General features: G+C 43.8%; 1 protein-coding gene across 1 annotated transcript; it reads right to left on the reverse strand.

Annotated features, from left to right (window-relative positions):
* Window positions 1–1,649: 1,649 nt before the first annotated feature.
* Window positions 1,650–14,611, reverse strand: LOC113569251 (pre-mRNA-processing factor 17-like). The gene is given in 16 exon segments (XM_035526014.1): window positions 1,650–2,043; window positions 2,045–2,078; window positions 2,203–2,347; window positions 3,318–3,394; window positions 6,452–6,585; window positions 7,144–7,259; window positions 7,722–7,823; window positions 9,147–9,192; window positions 10,714–10,788; window positions 12,498–12,637; window positions 12,841–12,937; window positions 13,177–13,313; window positions 13,454–13,540; window positions 13,724–13,853; window positions 13,944–14,030; window positions 14,455–14,611. Coding segments are annotated over 16 exon segments (1,677 nt in total). The 5' UTR covers window positions 14,581–14,611; the 3' UTR covers window positions 1,650–1,899.
* Window positions 14,612–17,558: the final 2,947 nt, after the last annotated feature.

Below are 17,558 nucleotides of genomic sequence, written 5' to 3' on the forward strand. Positions count from 1 at the left end.
GTCAGCGACGCAGTTAGAAAAGATTCCGCGGGAGAGAGCCCGTCTACTGCTGGCTACTGGTCAGGCGTTTGACCCTCCGCCTCTTATCGGAAGAATCTGGTCCGAGAACGATGACCCTTCATTCTGGGAGACACAGGGTGAGCGAGTCTTGGCTGGCAGGCAAATGAACAGGCTCAAAATAAAAGAAGTAATGAGGTTGGAATAGAGCTACAGGCAGGAAAAGAGCTCAAACCGAACACAGCAGACTAGTTTTGTCTCTGGTATGGTCAAAATCTAAGAGACACACAGCTGACTACAGAGCGGTCCTGCGATTTAAGAAGGTTGGTCAGAGAGCACAGGAGAATGAGCCCCTGGGCTGTCGACGCAGACTGCTTGGACAAATGTTCCCTCCCTCATCCTTGGGGAGAATTTTTTTTAGTATCATCACCATCAGCACATAAAGCTTCACTGAAATATTAGCTGACTACATAGAAATGGTTTGACATTGCTGCATCAGAATACAGTGACGTGATAAATTATGGATGAGACCCAGGAAGTTGACTTCCCTTGCATGTGCATGCGTGCGTGAGAGACATAAGCCGTGCTTGCTTAAGCGCGTTCATGTGCTTTCGCTTTCAGTACTATGGTCTCCTATGTGTAAAAACAAAACAAAAAACTATAGAACCCAGCCTTTCACACTTACAAAGCAGTCTCCCCCTTTATAAGTCAAATGCCTGGTTATATAGCTTCCAACGAGGCATCTGCTCCTCACTGAAGCCAGAACTCTGGGCACTTAATTAAACCAAACAAACGAGTAAATGAACTGCACTCACAGGGAATGAAAGTGGCATAAGAAAGGAGTGCAAAATAGGGGCTTTGCACTAGCAGTCTCACCTTGACTCCTCTTGTTCAAAGATAAGCAAACAATAAATCATCATCTGATTGTGGTGCACAAAGTACGTTCGCCGTCCAAAGGAAATTTGACTTGCCTTTGAGAATCAGGCATGTTTATCATCAAAAGGAAGCAATGCAGTTTGTCACTGCATCAGTAGATTCATGACACGAGGCAGATTAGTGCCTCCCAGTCCCGTGTTATTAATCTGCTTTTAGCTTTGTGTTGGCTGTTTGCTATCAGCTTGTTTAAAGGCCATAGTGAAGTTTGGGCAGAAACTGCCAAATGTCTTCTAGAAAAATTATTTATAGCACTTTCAGCCTGGAAACAAAGATGTTTTGTACACATTTGTCCCATTTCAGATGATTAGAAAATGAGGGCCAAAATCATCCTAAAATATCAGCTGCATGTAAAACAACTATAATATTGATCAGATCCAGTTAGACCAGGTTAGAGGAGAGGAACTGGCCATGGTGATTCATTTGGTTAGCCCATACAACGTAGTCAGAGGATAGAGACAACTTACATCAAATATACAAATGAGAACCCCTTGTGCTGTCAGCCATGTCTGATTCTGATCACCAGTGATACCAAACAGACTGATGTACAAAATGTTTTATTACACTCAGAAACAGATGCCTCACGCTGAACTGAAGTGCTGATATGCACGGCTTTAGCAGTGGAGGACTCCTTAATAATGAAATGAAAATATAGAAGAGAATTTAAAAGGCCCATATGCGGGGAGGGGGGGGGCGGGGAATTACACTAGAAATCAGGACTGGATGCCAGTCCATAAACTTCAGTATTCACACACAGCACTGAGCAAAGCCTAGAATATAAAATACTTCAGTGAAACAGCAAGGGTTGGAGAACTGAGCCACTCTCTACTAAGGAGCAGACGCTAAAGCTGCTCAGCTGAGCAAAGACCATGGTGGGGGGTTAAATGGAGCAACCTGACTGTCTCCTCCCTCTGCTGTTGAGGCTCACTCTTCCACCGGCTCTTCCCCTTCCTTTCCCCTCTTGTCTTGTTAGTCCCAGAGTTTGATTTGTCCGTCCCAGCCGCAGGTGATGACCTTGGAGGTCTCGTGGGGGTGCCAGAGGGCGCTGATGCACACCTTGTCGTGTGCCTTGATTCGGTGGTACAGCTTGGTGGTCTTCCAGTCCCAGATGTACCAGCTTCCCGTCAGAATCACCAGACACCACATAACTACAGTTGGGGGCGATGAGACAAGCACATTATGGCAGCACAGCACAATGATACTGCGTCCACTATAGACTTACGGTAGATCCATTACTGGAAAGAGAGTCATGTGACTGAGGAGAGCACTTACCTCATATCAGGAGAGAAGTCCACCTGGCAGGCATACCCGGCAACCATGTGGCCCTTAAACACTTTCTTCTTGTTGAGCCTGAACCGATTCTGGGCTCCGAATATCAGGATCTGATTATCCATGGACTGACAGGCTAGCCATTTGCCTACAAGAAAGCAAGCAGACATACAGATAAAGATATCCAGTTCAAAACTGTGCAGTGGTGAACTAAACTTTGTAATGGTAGCAGGGCTGTTTCTAAAGCCAGCTGAGTATCTGATGTGCTCTCGACTCAGACGTCTGCCCACGTGAAGAGTAAGGCAAAGGCAGATCAGCACACAAAATCCCCCTCAAAAGAGAACAAACACGTGTGACGGAGGAGAAAAAAGCAACCTCCACCTGCCTTGATACACGTGGCTGTCAGCGAGATCAAAGGTGGCGTTGGCCACTGAAGTAGCGATCCCTTTGATCAGCTCGAGTGAACGCTCGAGTTGGCACTCGAGTGCGTACTTCAGCCGCAAAACAGCTGCTTTTTATCTATCGTGTGTTTGGCGGCTCCCTGCTCAGTCTGCATGAGCCCCACATTAGGCCCACTGCATAGTCAGTTAAAACTTGCACCAGCCTGCTTGGCTCCCCCTAACGGCGTACGGGCCCAAGCCCTTCAATGCACGCTTTCAAGGAAAATAGAAATTGAAAACAAAAGAAAATAGACTAATATATATAAATAAATAAAGCATTTAGAAGGCTATTTACTCATGAGCAGGAGAAAAAGAAAAGAAAGAATAAGGGAAGAGAGGTGAGGAAGAGTTCATTTTTCTGCCTCTTTTCCATTTCCTTCCTACAGTTTGGTCTTTATGTGAGTGAGAGAGTACGTAAGATTTCCATAAATCATGCACTACCAGGAAGGAAACAAGATGTGTAAAAACAAAATCTGAGAACTTCACATGAGACACTGGGGGAAAGAGAAATGGAATCGAAAAATAACATTTGAAAGGCAAAAAATGCGCACAACTACTCACTTTGGGGACAAAGAATTTAATGGAAGTCTGAAAGTGGAAAGGAAAGTGGGTGTGTGCATGTGCATGCAGAGGAGGTATTGTACCAGTGAAGCAATGCCCAAGCAAAAGCACACTCACCACTGGGTGATAACGTCACCGCAGGCATCGAATGCATACTGGGCTCCGCAATGTACTTGAAATCCACTGGAATGTCCCTAAAAGGTATGAATGAAAACCAGACACCTTCAGTTCATGCAACGTGAGTGCATTTAATGTTTAGCACCAAACTATGGTGTAGAGGAAGCAGACCGGGCCACTCGACCTACACAAACAAGTGCAAATGATGTGGAGCTACATTTTTAAATATTTGAGCCTCAAACTTATTTTATTGTGGTTTTCCTCCTTTTCTTTCTGTTCTGGCTGTGTAACTAAACACTCCTGATTAGCCAGTGCCACTCTGTTGACAAAGAAGGTAAATTTGTCATCTTTCCTACCCCAAAGAGAGACAGTGGGTTTTGTAGTCCTTCCCAGACTACAAAACGCAAATACTGGCAGAAGCTACAAAATCTACTGAGAAAAATGTAGCTTGTAAGACAATGATACTGCAGTCCAGTCTTATCCTCATCCGTCTCACCACCTAGGGAGCACATGTCAGTGTGGAGTGACTCAAAAAAAAAAAGAAAATCTCCAGAAAGTGGAGATTTAAACAGTTAAGACAGTGTATTGATGTGAAAATTCATCAAAAGGCAATGTCGCACAGAAGTTAAGAGCAAATTAATGTCTCATAGCTAATGACAATGTGAAAAAGTTCATGTTCTCCTTGATCCATTACACTACTAACAAATCAGATTAATATATTCTCCAAGAGAACTGTACTGCCTGCCTTGAAGTGATATTGGTTTTAGATAAAATTTTCTGACAAAAATGACTAATTACTTACAATGGAAGCTCCAAGTTTACTTTTTATCCAGAAAATTAATTCAAGTACCATTGGTCAGACTGTAAATCAGATGAAAAGCTATGAAAATAATTACCAAAGAGTATTCTAAAGGAAATTAGGGCTAAAGTTGTAGGGATGCACAAGATAGGGCAAAATCACACAAAATAGTATTCAAGTGTTTGGATATAGCATTAAGTGCTACTGGATCAACTGTGAGGAAATGGAGCTGCATCATGCTTAGACATGGCCGAACCCAAAAACTGCTACATTCATCACATCTGACAGTAATTGCCCTGTGCCACACACTACACGATACATGGTATTTAATGCCTATTTAAAAAGTTACCGTGGCAATAATTAGTGCCCCAGTGTCAAACTACCACCAAGGCCTAAGCTGAAAGCCAATCAACATCTACATGTAAATAAGTCCACTCTAAAGACTCTCACCAAGAGACAGATAACTGACTAACCCCAGGTGTTCTATATTTTTGCAGAGGGTTGTTCAATTATGAATCTCTATCGCCATATGCAAATTAGGACAAAATGCAGTAGCACCATATAATCACGGTAAAAGGGTTCAATGTGCCAGTAATTCACATATGAATGTGGAATCTTGTTATTGCAGTGCTACTTGTTACTAACATCTTGTTAAATCTGGCAGTAGGTTTTATGAATTCACTACAGGATCAGAGCAAGAAGGGGACTTGTGAAGGAAAACCACAGAGAGAACATCAATAACTCTGAAGGAGCTACACAGTTCAGTGACTGAGACTGGAGTGAAAATACAATTGTCTATAACACTTGAGACAGAAATGGAGGTTTTGGGCACTTTCAAAATGCTGCATGTGCACCACTGCCCGTTCCTCAACATTTCTCCAACAGTGACGTATGAGAGAGGCAGCATCATATGTGGGGAGGCTTTTCTTCAGCAGAAGCTGGGCTTCTTGTTATAAAGAGAGTTACAAGGACAAATGCATAGTGCAAATGCAGATAAGTACTGCAGAACAACCTGTTTCAGTCTGCTAAAAAGCTAAAGCTTGGGTGAAGTTTCAGCTTTCAGCAGGAAATGATCCCACGCTCAAGGCCAAAGCAATGTAGGAGTGGATGAACAACACAAAAGGTGAGTGAGCTGCACTCAGCCAAGCCAAAGTCTTGATCTCAAACCAACTGAAAATTGGACGTACGATTTGGAAGCTGTTCTATAAGCATTATCCAACCAACCTGAATAACCCGGAGTAAATCTGCAAGGAAGAAAGATAAAAGCTGTTAACTGCAGCTGTTATTGGTAGCAAAAGTACTGCTACCTAGAACTTGGGTGAAGGGGCTGAGTACACATTTTAATAATTTTTTTTAAAGATCTGCTGACAAATGATGAATATGAAAATTAAAGTTATATCACTAAAAATACTGACTGCAACCACCCACACGTGCTGCCAAACACACACACACACACACACATACACACAAACAGTGAGAGCATGGGGGTCTGAATACTAGACACCCAACACAACAGACAAATCCACGTTATGGTTCAGCAAAGCACACTGTGCTCAAATCTTTGCTGGCCAAGCTGGGGGGGGGGGGGGGGCAGCAACAATAAAGCTTCTACAAATGCAGCTCAAGGCAGAAACCTCCACAAACTAGCCACTCTGAAGATGTTCCTCACTGACTGTGAACGTGTGTGCACGCATGTGCAAGCAAAGATGGTTATTTTTTCCACACCTCTGCCCATGGCATTGTTAGGAAACCAACATTCTTCCATGGCTCAGGAAGTGGAGTGGAGGTGCAGAACTAGCCTAGCGGGTGGCTGGGTGGGGCATCCGCGGGGCTGATGAGACCGTGCTAGACCGGCTCGTTAAACGAGAGCGTGGACCACTGGGGAAGAAGGTGGCAGCATGACCACGATCACCACTGCAAGAACTGTGATCTGCAGCTTTGGTGAGGGGCCCCGAGCAATGGAGACTACACAAGCAGGGAGGTCTCATGGCAAAGGACTTATTTACCTAGGTACTGTATGCAATTACAATATTAAAACAGTGCATTTGCTTAATGTCTTTTACAGATTGTGTTGACATTGCCAGCTGGAGCGTGTCTGTACACACAGTTTAAGTCAAATGTTTTGCATTTGAAAATGAATAAATATTAAATATGCATCTAAAAACTTTCCCCATATGCACTGAATCCAACTACTGCTGGCCAATTCTGCATTTGACTCACACATTAAGCAGCAACCCATCAAGTTCAGTGTGGTCACATACAACACACCGAGTTAAAAATCAATGAGAAACAAAGGGCTGTTCATTCATATGTTAATGTGGCACCGCCCACTCACCACTCCCACACGCGCAAGCTCTTGTCATCGGAGGTGCTGACGAAGCGGCGGTTCTCGTCCACGAACGTGATGGTGTTGACGGCTCCCAGGTGGCGGTCGTACTCCTGCACCACCTCCCCAGAGCGGATGTCCCACTAGGTATTTGACAGCGGGGCAGGAACAGGGCTTTATTCTCCACACACACACTCACTCTCTCTAATGTAAGCCTAGGGTAGCAGATCAGATGATGACTTTTGCTCTCTGCCTGTGACAGAGAGGCTGATGGAAGGAGAGGCGAGTCGTTTTTCAGCTTTGATTATTTGCTCCCATCATGTTTGCTGTTGAAGGACTGCACTCATTCGCTCTCCTTCTCAACTTCTCCCTCTATCCCTCCTTTATAGAGAAAGACTCATGTGAATCTAGCCATCTTTCAGTACCCCTCCCCTTCACATTGCACATGCACACACAAACACTCTCTCCTTCTATTGAGGGAAGCACAGAGCGTGAAATAAGGTCCTGTCTTCAGATTTACTGAGGGTAACCAAGGCTTCTCTTGGGTGTGGGTTTGGGGATGTGCGAGCATGCATGTGTGGACAATCTAACACCTAAAAACTAACAGCAAGATGAACACTAAGGACAGTCTTAGGCAGTCTATCTTTCAGGTATGTGCACACGTACACCCCCCCCCCCCCCCATGCATGCACATAGCTTACCTGCACAATCTTCTTGTCCGACATTCCGGCAACAAACAGGTTTTGTTTGTCCTCGTCTGGGTTAAACTTTACACAGTAGGGGACTTTCCTGTTAGTGAACCTGGAGATGCACTGACCTGAAGGCAGAAGGAATTCTGTCAGAGTGGCCAGCGCACACCAACATCCTCCACCCCTCAACCTCTTTCAGCTCACAGGAGGTGCACTCCTCTCCCCAGAGGAGTACGGGGTGGGAAGGACGCAGCCCGCCTGAGTGAGTCAATCCTAAGCTCAGACATGTATGGCACTGATCAAAGCACAGCGGTGCGAGTTACCGCACATCCGGCTTCAGAATCTGAGCCAAGAACAACCCTGTGCACCCTGTACGAGTGGCTCCCCCTAGTGGAGGAGCGGAGAGAAGGGACGAGTACATGCTGGTGAAGGAGACTCCCGTCCATACAGAGACATGACTGGCAGAGTGCTCTTCTTTAAAGACCCCAGCTACAGAAAAGTTGCATGCTATCTCAATGCGAGAGAAACACTTCGAAGCTAAGGAGGCACAGAAAACAGGTTGGTCTCAAAGGTGTGTGCGTGGTGCTCACCTGTCTCAGAGTCCCACAGCTTGAGGTAGCGATCGTAACCGGCGCTGAGGAATTGAGTTCCAGTGTTGTTGAAGCAGATGTCGCGCACTGCCTTACTGTGACCTACAGCAAGGAGAAGGGCCATGGAGAAAGCAAGCCATTAGCATTTGCCTTCATCTGTTCTGACACTGTTGTGTCCCGGACAAGCACATATAATAAAGTAAACTGAGATCACCAGCATAAAATGAGATGAGAACAAGAAATATAATGTGACAGTACATGTGAGAGAGACCGTGAAAGAATCCTGCTCTATTCTTTTCTCTTTGTACATGGAACATGTGTGACAGTTATGAGACAAAACTTGCTGTGGACCACCCAGCACTGGTTTGGAGGGGTTTCTGCAAGAGCTGGCTAATGTAACCGGGGCGGTGTCCCACAGATGCTGGCTTGGATAGCAGGGACCCCTTAACGACGCCTCCAGTGAGCCGGTGCTCATGCTGCGGGGTTCCACCACCCGCCAACCGCCTCCCTCTCTCCTCAGCGGAAACAACGGGCCAAGCACGGCCAAGAGCCAAGATCCGCATTCGCTGCAGCCACACATGGCAGCACAATCTAGCAGCACTTCAAGAAGAAAGCTAGCACTGAAGGAACAGGCCGACAAGCCGTGCTAATGAGGGCTGGCAGTCACCAATTAGCACGAGGGCATCTGCATAATTCTAATTAGCGACAGAACATAGTCAGCTGTTGCTATTGACGCTGATGTTCATGACATCCGTTTTGATCCTGCAGACAAGTGTGCAGAGTTAAGGCATCTGTGCACCGATGCACGTTCACACTTCACTCTCCGTCCACCCTTTTTAACAGCCCTCTTCACATCTGCCTGTCAGCGACTGTCTCTGTGGTTTTCTCCACCATGAGCTCACTGTTGAATAATACATGATGGATGCATCTCGACAAGCACAACCGGACCAGTGGAAAAGCCCGTTTGGACTTCTCTCCACTTCGTCTATAGGCTGGGAAAACATCAGAAGATTCTGTACACGTTACCTGCACGCTCCCTCATGAAACCATAACACAAGCAAAAACATTCTGGTGGTATCTGACAAAGCTCAATAAAGAGAACAGAGGAGGGAGAGACAGAGGAAAGCAAGGAAAGAGGGAGAGACATTGATCAGAGGGCACCGTGTTCTGAGAGCCTTTCATGTTCTCAAGCTCAGTCTCATCAATTCTCTGCCTTGAGGTGCAAACAAAATAATATCACTATATTCATCTGGAGCACCAGATCTTTCTGCAGGTACACTGCAAACCTGAGTTCTTTTCCTTTAAAATTTGTGCCCTAAATGTCTCCAAGATGGAGTCAAGAGCTTTCTGGATTACGAAACAGCTACACGGGAAACACCATGGCTCATGCACGGCGTAAGGAGTGTGTGCAAAACTCCTTCTTACCAATAAATGTCCGTAAGCACCTCCTGTCACTGTAGACTTCCCAGAGCTGCAAAAGGAAAAAAGCGCTTTAAATCCCATGCAACACAGATATGACAAATGGCAGATACTGGAAGCAGTGCTAAAATGTCTTCCCAGGAAACAGTGCGTAAATGTTTGCGTGGGTTGGCTGGTGGACACATCCATGATCTCTTCATAAATTCTGCTTTCAGCAATTTGAAATGATTGTTAGCATGGCTGAAGAAAGCAAAGGCAATCTGCAAGCTAGGGCTAATAAATCAAATTATAATCACACTGCAGAGTAGGCTAAGAAGAAAATGCTCCAAATTATGAAAATGACCCAACATTTGAACTCCGATTTGCTGTCCTCTGTGCAGAGCCGCCCATACGGAGTGGACTGTCCAGAGATTTGTTTCGCAAAACCCATAGCTGCTACTTTAGTTAAAGCATTGATTTGGCAGTGATAGCCCAATGGTTAAGATACTTCACTTGTAATCAGAAGGTTGCCAGGTCAAGCCCCACTGGTGCCAAATTGCTCAAATTGTACTCTGTCAAAGATGTAAGTCTCTTCAGATAATATCGTCAAGTAAATGCCATAAATGTAAATCTAAAGCAGGCAGTCCTGACCTCTACTGACTATGACATATCTATATGTTTGTCTAAGGGTATCTGAAAATAACTGACATCCAGTCAGGAAGCCTTCTAAAAAGAGCCAAAGAGTCTGTTTTGCCATTATTCAGCTCTCCTTATACAGACTTCCAAAAGTTTCTTGAATGGTTAGGGATCAGATATTGCATGTAGCAACAATTTATTTTGTAAAAGTAAAATCACTCATCTTAGGTACAGAACCCAGCTATCTGTAACTTATTTTATTTGTATTAGAGGGCAACCGCTATAAGATTTTCAATGGCTGATGGCAATATTTAGAGAGTAGGGAGGCAGATGGGCAATATATAATACTGGTATAACTTTTTGCACCTTGCAACCAAAAACTGCAGAATTGAAACGAACATTTAACACTGTTATTGTCTGCATTATCTCTGTTGCAGATCTGCACTCTGTAGTGCACTTATTTAAAAAAAAATATAGCAACTAAATTAGAAAACAAAATGCAACAATTTCCAAAGGCAATTATAAAACTAACTTTGCCACAGGGGTGAAGGGTGGAGAGGGGGCGATCAGCTAAAGCCGACTGTCACAAAATGGCATTTAATCAGCTGATTAATTGGTCGACCACTAATTTGTAACATTATTATTGCTATTGCAAAGTGGCCTTAACAGTGAGAAAAGTACTACATAAATTAAATAAACGATCCTATTCCTCACCGAATACCCACGTTTGGGAGCCTGTTAGGCATAGGTATTCGGCATTATGCAACACATCCCTGCCGATGCTTATAATAGTGAATGTTTATGAAAAACAATTACAGACAAAGAGTAATTGCTTAGAAAAACAATTTGTGAACCCCCCAGCCACCCACCATCCTCAGAAACAGCCATCAGAATGAACACCACTTTGTTTTCCCCAGAGGCATGCTCAATAAGTCTGAGTGTGAGGAATAAAACCTACCTTGATCTTACAGTCCATAGAGCAGGAGAGAAGCAGGTGGCCAGACCCAGGAAACAACCGAATGGCGCTGACACCCTACGAGTGGAAGGTGGAGTGGAGAGGAGATGAGCCAACTGTGTGTGTGCACTTCATGTGCAATTAAACACCACCTGCTTTCAAGAGCCATTTACAAGGGCCACAAGGTTAGCTTCTACTCTTTCGCACACTGGCGTCATGGCCCACAAATGTAATGTTCAGTGCTGCCTTAATTGAGAGCTGCGTTCCGATTATTCTGTGGCTGCGTGGATAAACTAAAGAGAGTGTTTTCAAGGAACGATTGACAGCACCCAGTGTTGACCACATTTCCCACCGTTAACAAAATGAGCCTGGACTGATGCCTTTTACACCATAACGAACAGTGGAGAAGTGGCAACAGAAGCATCAGGCCTTGATATGGGTACTGAAGTGCTCTACTAACTTCAGTAGCACCCTGACCGGGTTTCTGTACATATTTCATGTAAAATGGTGGCATTTCAACAGCAAGCTCACTTTGCTAGCTTAAGCGCAAACATTTTTGATTTCACACAGACATAACTGACATCACACAATGTATCCACATTCAAAGTTTAGATGCCAATATGATGCGACTCCAACAGATATCAACAGCCCCAAGGTTCTGGACTTGGGATTGGGCACTGGGAACAGAAAAGAATGTGAGGGAGCTGATCTCAAATCAACATTCTGACACTTGCTAAAATACAGGAAGTGCTCTGAGGCTGACACACAGATGGAGAGATGAAGAGAAAAAGAAAGAAAGGGATAGAAGAAAGGAGGAGCAAGAAAAGGAGAGAGAGGGAAATGTTGACCTCCAGCGCTCCAGAAAATACCGTGAATGAATATCAGACCAGGCTAAGGAGTTCACAAGTCTAAACAGCAAACACCAATCACCTTGAAAGCAGACATTATGTGAGACAGGGTAAATCTAATCCTAATCAAGACTTGAGCCAATTCATTAACTGCAAAATTAAAACCAAAATTATGTTTATGCTTCAGAACACTGCAAGTTACAAACGGCAGTATTTTTCCCATATGAACGTCCCAACCACTGCATACGTCCAGGGCCCTCCAATTGTAGCTGATAGCCCTGGTGAATGTAGTCTGTGTTCTAACAAATCACAGCTACTCAAACTTCCTGACCAATCACAGACATGCATTCTAACTTTGTAATGCAATACACTACTCACAGTTCATTTAAATTAATACTTGTGACCACAGTACCACTCTAAGACAAATCTACAAATCAATTACATTATAGTATATTGACTGAATATACAATTTCTTTCCCCTTTTCTAAACATAGTTTATAAATCACCCTTGGCTAGAAAAGTCCAATATAAATGTAACATAAGGATTTCATAGAGATGAAACTCAAAACAGGATGTGTTCCAGCTCAAGTATTAGTGCAATCTCTATTCAAAATAGCTGAAATTAATATTTTGTTCATATTGTGCCACTTCGTAAAAACACTTCCATTCAAAAACGGCACCATGTAGGCAAGTCATTTCTCTGGATATGTCCCACCAAGCACAAAAGCAACCTCCTCTGTAATGCATTTCCCTTTCGCTCTCTCACTCCCAAATACATGCACAAAACTAATTGTCATTCCATCATCATTATGCACACCATTAGATAATTAAATCAGAGCTGGTCTACTCTCGCTACATTCCACTCACAAAAGCAGATGCGCACGCATGTGAACATGTGTGCACATGTGAATGCACAAGAACACACACACGCCTCCTCACCTTGGTGTGCCCGGTCCAGACGTGCAGCTGCTTCTTGGGCAGGTAACATTTGTCGGGTATTTCCGCCGAACGCAGGTTAATGCCCACGTCCTGCGGGACGTGCAGGTACGAGCGGCCCTGGTAGTCATACGCGTCTTTAACTGTGGAGCGAAGACAAATCAAAGGGTGAGGAAAGAGGCTTTTAGCCATTTCAACAAAAAGAAAATCAGAGAAACTGAGAGGGATTATGATAGTCCTGCTATCTTTAAGAAAGTAACGGGAGCTGAACAAATTCATGCTGCGGACAAAAGTAAATCCGACTCTGTGAAGCGTAATGGGTTGGAACAGCTGCCACGTGTCTTACCGTGTAGAATGGTTTTCTCCTCAGCAGGGGCCTCTTCCTCATTCTTGCCTCTTTTCTGCCTCTTTGCCGTGATTTCGTCCAGCTCCTTCTGCTCCTCCTATCAAACAGAATATGACAGAGTGGGATCCTCAAAGTGCAGTTGAAGTAAATGATATATAAACGCGCTGCCTAGGCTAAACCTAGCCTTTATGTTGTGAAGTAACGGCTAACAAATTTGGATTAGACTGTCTTCCAAAAGGTGCAAAGCAGGCAAAGATAAATCCAAAAACAAAACAAAAGAACAAACAAACAAGTGATTCTCAAGAGTATAAGGAATCCATGTGGGCAAATTCTGACCTCTGAAGGTTTGGCCACGTCCTTCTCATCCTGATACTTGGCCCAGGGCCCCAAAAAGCTGTCGATCTCTGACGCGTCTCCCCCTTTCACCCGCTTCCTCTTCTCCTTCTTTAGGCCCGACTCAAACACGGTCAACCCTGTGGAGAACAGATGTGCACAGCTGCAAAGAACTGCCCAAGCAGCAGCAGGGAAGGTGGGATGGGGTGGTCGTAGCTTCAGACAGACCCACAGCCCATTGCAACCAATGAGCAGAGAAAAACCAGGTCATGTCCAGTACCTTTCTTTTTCTCTGCTTCCTCCACTGCTCCTATGTAGCTGCTGGATGAGACTTGACTGCTGTCCACAGATGGGTCTAACGCATACCCTATTAAAATATAGTGAACATCTCGTGCTCAGAAATAAAGATTTAAACTAAGTATGAATATTTCATAATACTCAATATAACTAGTGTGGTGAGAATACTGACAACACTGGCTATTGCACCATGATCAAATCATTCTGAGACACAGATTCTCTTTAGTATATGTAAAATAGGCATGTCCCTTACCGAAAGTGGAAAACGTCCTTCTTTGTTGTTCAAACATGAAGTCGTTTAAATGGGCGGGTTCAGCATATCCAGAAAGCATGTTCCTTGGCGCAGCCATTTGCTGCGTTTTGAATGGATTAACTGGTCCAAACTACAACACACAGAAGACGGGGCTTTACGTTAAACAAAACACTGAAATGGTTCCTTTACCACATATAAACTCTCTTGACCGTGGCCTTACCTCGGGTGCAAACATGGTTTCGTAAGTAGGGTTGTAGAGGACCTCTTTGAGCGAGGGATCAATGTGTGTGCCCGTCTCAACATCTTCCTACAATACAGCAACACGAAGACATAGTAAAATGAACAATCTAGATGGCCAACGAACGCTAAATACTTAAGAAGTCAGGAAATAACGAAGCTAGGCAACATTAATGGATGATATTAAGATAGCCACCAAGCTAGCTACTTTACAAGCTATTTACACATTGTGTTACTTCATGATATTCTTAGTTACGCTAGCGTTGTCTTTTAGGCGGCACACCACAATTCATGTCACTGTATACGAGTCCTATATAAAGGTTTTAAACCTAACCACACGGAGAAACGCGTCAAATAAAATTATTTAGCTAGGTAGCGTTAACTAGCTGACCAAGTTATTTAGCTAGGTTAGCTAACTAGCTAATCGAGCTACCGTTAGCGAGTAAGCTAGTTAGCGTTAGCTACCCAGACATGCTAGCCGACATGTACCATACCTTGACGGCGACCTCAGGTGCTGAATTAAGAACAGATAAACTCGTCTTTCTTACAGATTTTAAAGGCTGAAGATGTGAGATTGCGTCTGGGTCTACTTTCTCGGGACTTGTATTGGGCTGATTCATTTTCTGATTCCGAATCACTCCCGTATGCAGCGAGACAACCTGCCACTATCGGCATCTTGAATGTTGTTGGTGTTCGTCACGAACATTAATATCATTCATTAATGTTGCCAGGTTCGTTATTTCCTGACTTTTGATTTTGAACTTTGAAGAATACATCAGCTTTGATTAAATGATTGAATGTGATTTAGTAATTCAAAAGAATTCTGTTTTCACTTCTGTTCAAACTTCTGTACTGCCTCTAAGTAGAAAACAAAGGAATTCACTTACTCTAGTTAGTACACTGAGAGCACATTATCAGACTATATTCAATATTACATTATGTTACATAATGAACTAACCTATAACTCACTTACTCTAGTTAGTACACTGAGAGCACATTATCAGACTATATTCAATATTACATTATGTTACATAATGAACTAACCTATAACTTTGCCATCAAGGTTCACATTCATCATATTGACACTAAGACATCACAGCACGTCAGCTGCATATATTTAGCTAATAAATAATAAATCAATTACATTTACTACTGTTGTGTCTACTGTTGTGACTGTGATTGGAGGAATGACACTTCACTAAGAGATATGGAGATAAGAGAGAGGACCGTGATTGGAGGAATGACACTTCACTAAGACATATGGAAATAAGAGAGAGGACTGTGATTTTAGGAATGACACTTCACTAAGAGATATGGAGATAAGAGAGAGGACCGTGATTGGAGGAATGACACTTCACTAAGACATATGGAAATAAGAGAGAGGACTGTGATTGGAGGAATGACACTTCACTAAGAGATATGGAGATAAGAGAGAGGACCGTGACTGGAGGAAAGACACTTCAATAAGACATATGGAAATAAGAGAGAGGACTGTGATTGGAGGAATGACACTTCACTAAGAGATATGACAACATCCTGAATGCTGACTCTCATTGCTGTTGAGTGCTTTGATTTTTTGCACAGGTCAAATAAAGACAAAATGGTGTAATGTATGTGTGTGAGAGAGAGAGTGAAGTGTGTGTGTGTGTGTGTGTGTGTGTGTGTGTGTGTGTGTGTGTGTGAATCTGTATGTGTGTGTGATAGAAAGAAAGGAGAGAGAGAGGTGGCAGTGTGTGTGAGCGGGAGTGAGGTGTAGTGTGTGTGAGAGAGTGAGGTGTAGTGTGTGTGAGATTATATGTATATATGAGAGAGAGAGAGAGAAAGAAGTGTACACTAAGTGTACACAAATTTAAGCGGCCAATTATTTGCACTTTTTGAACAAAAGGATAAAAATATACCTCCCCCTTCTCTTTACTGCTCTCACTTAATTTAACACAGTAAATCTGTTGACCTGGGACTTCATTTAAGACAGTAAATCAGGGCAACAATGCTGTAGACCTTCACACACTCACACCATAACCTGGATCATAAATAACAACTGGAGAAAAGTGATGACAAAACAGCAGGTGTTAATACACAATGATGGTCTGATCAAGCAGGTATTAATGGACGTTTGTCCAAAGCTCTTTAGAAGAGAAAGTGAGATTAATAACAGAAGGCAAGACAGAGGACTGTGATTGGAGGAATGACACTTCACTAAGAGATATGAAAATGAGAGAGAGGACTGTGATTGGAGGAATGACACTTCACTAAGAGATATGAAAATAAGAGAGAGAATCATGATTGGAGGAATGATACTTCACTAAGAGATATGAAAATAAGAGAGAGGACTATGATTGGAGGAATGACACTCACTAAGAGGGAGAAGGATAAAAGACCCCAGAATTAAAGTTTCAGTTGATCTCAAGGAATTCCTTTGTAGTAACCCCTGCTGGTATCAGTAGTACAGAAGTTCATCTTCTGATTTTCTCAACTTCCTGAATGCTGACTCTCATTGCTGTTGAGTGCTTTGATTTTTTGTACATGTCAAATAAAGACAAAGTGGTGTAATGTATGTGTGTGGGAAAGACAGAGTGAGAGCGAGGTGTAGTGTGTGTGAGAAAGAGTTAGAGTATATGTGTGTGAGAGAGAGAAGTGTAGTGTGTGTGAGAAAGAGGTATAGTATATGTGTGCGAGAGAGAGAAAAGTGTAGTGTGTGTGTATGTGACAGAGTGAGAGTGAGGTATAGAGTGTGACGGAGGTACAGTGTGTGTATGTGAGAGAGATGTGTAGTTTGTGTGAGAGTGAGGTGTAGTGTGTGTGTGTGTTTGTGATAGAGAGAGAGAGAGAGAGAGAGGTGTACACTAGTAGCTGAGTGCTGTAGCACAGCAGGGTTCCAGAGAGGAAGGAGAGAACATGGGGTGTATGAGAGAAAGAGTGATGAAGGAGAGGAAGAGGAGGAGTGTGGTGCTGTCATGTGCTTCCGTCACACTTTCTTCATGCTAAGAGCTTTCCGCTCTTTCTCCGCCAGTTCTTTACACAGAGAACTTTCAGAGCTGCCTATTTGTTTCCTTTGATGCTATTACCCCTCAAACCTAAATACCCCCAACAGCCAAATAGCCCACTGACAGCCCGCAACACCTACCCCAGAAAGCAGCTTTACAAATGTCAAAGTCCAAGCCCCCAGTGACTAAGACAAGGGTGACAGTGGCAAGGAAAAACTCCCCAGACCAAGAGGAAGAAACCTTGAGAGGAAACAAGACTCAAAGAGGAGGGGGGGGGCATCCTCCTCTGGCTGACATTGGACACTACCCCATAGCCAATTAGCCTTCACTTCAAATTACAACCACAGGTACTGCGGAACTTCTACACCTGCCCTATCGAGAGCATCCTCACGGGGAACATCACAGTCTGGTTTGGGAATAGCACCAAGCAGGACAGACAAGCACTCCAAAGGGTAGTGCGTTCAGCAGAGTGCATCACTCACACGGAACTTCCTGACCTGCAGACCATCTAATACAAGCGGGGCCAGACCAAGGCCAGGAGGATTGTGAAGGACCCCACCCATCCCAACATTAGGCTCTTCTCTTTGTTGAGGTCAGGGAGGCGCTTTCGCTCC

Source organism: Electrophorus electricus, chromosome 5 (assembly GCF_013358815.1).
Source record: "Electrophorus electricus isolate fEleEle1 chromosome 5, fEleEle1.pri, whole genome shotgun sequence".
In the NCBI taxonomy this organism is placed as follows: domain Eukaryota; kingdom Metazoa; phylum Chordata; class Actinopteri; order Gymnotiformes; family Gymnotidae; genus Electrophorus; species Electrophorus electricus.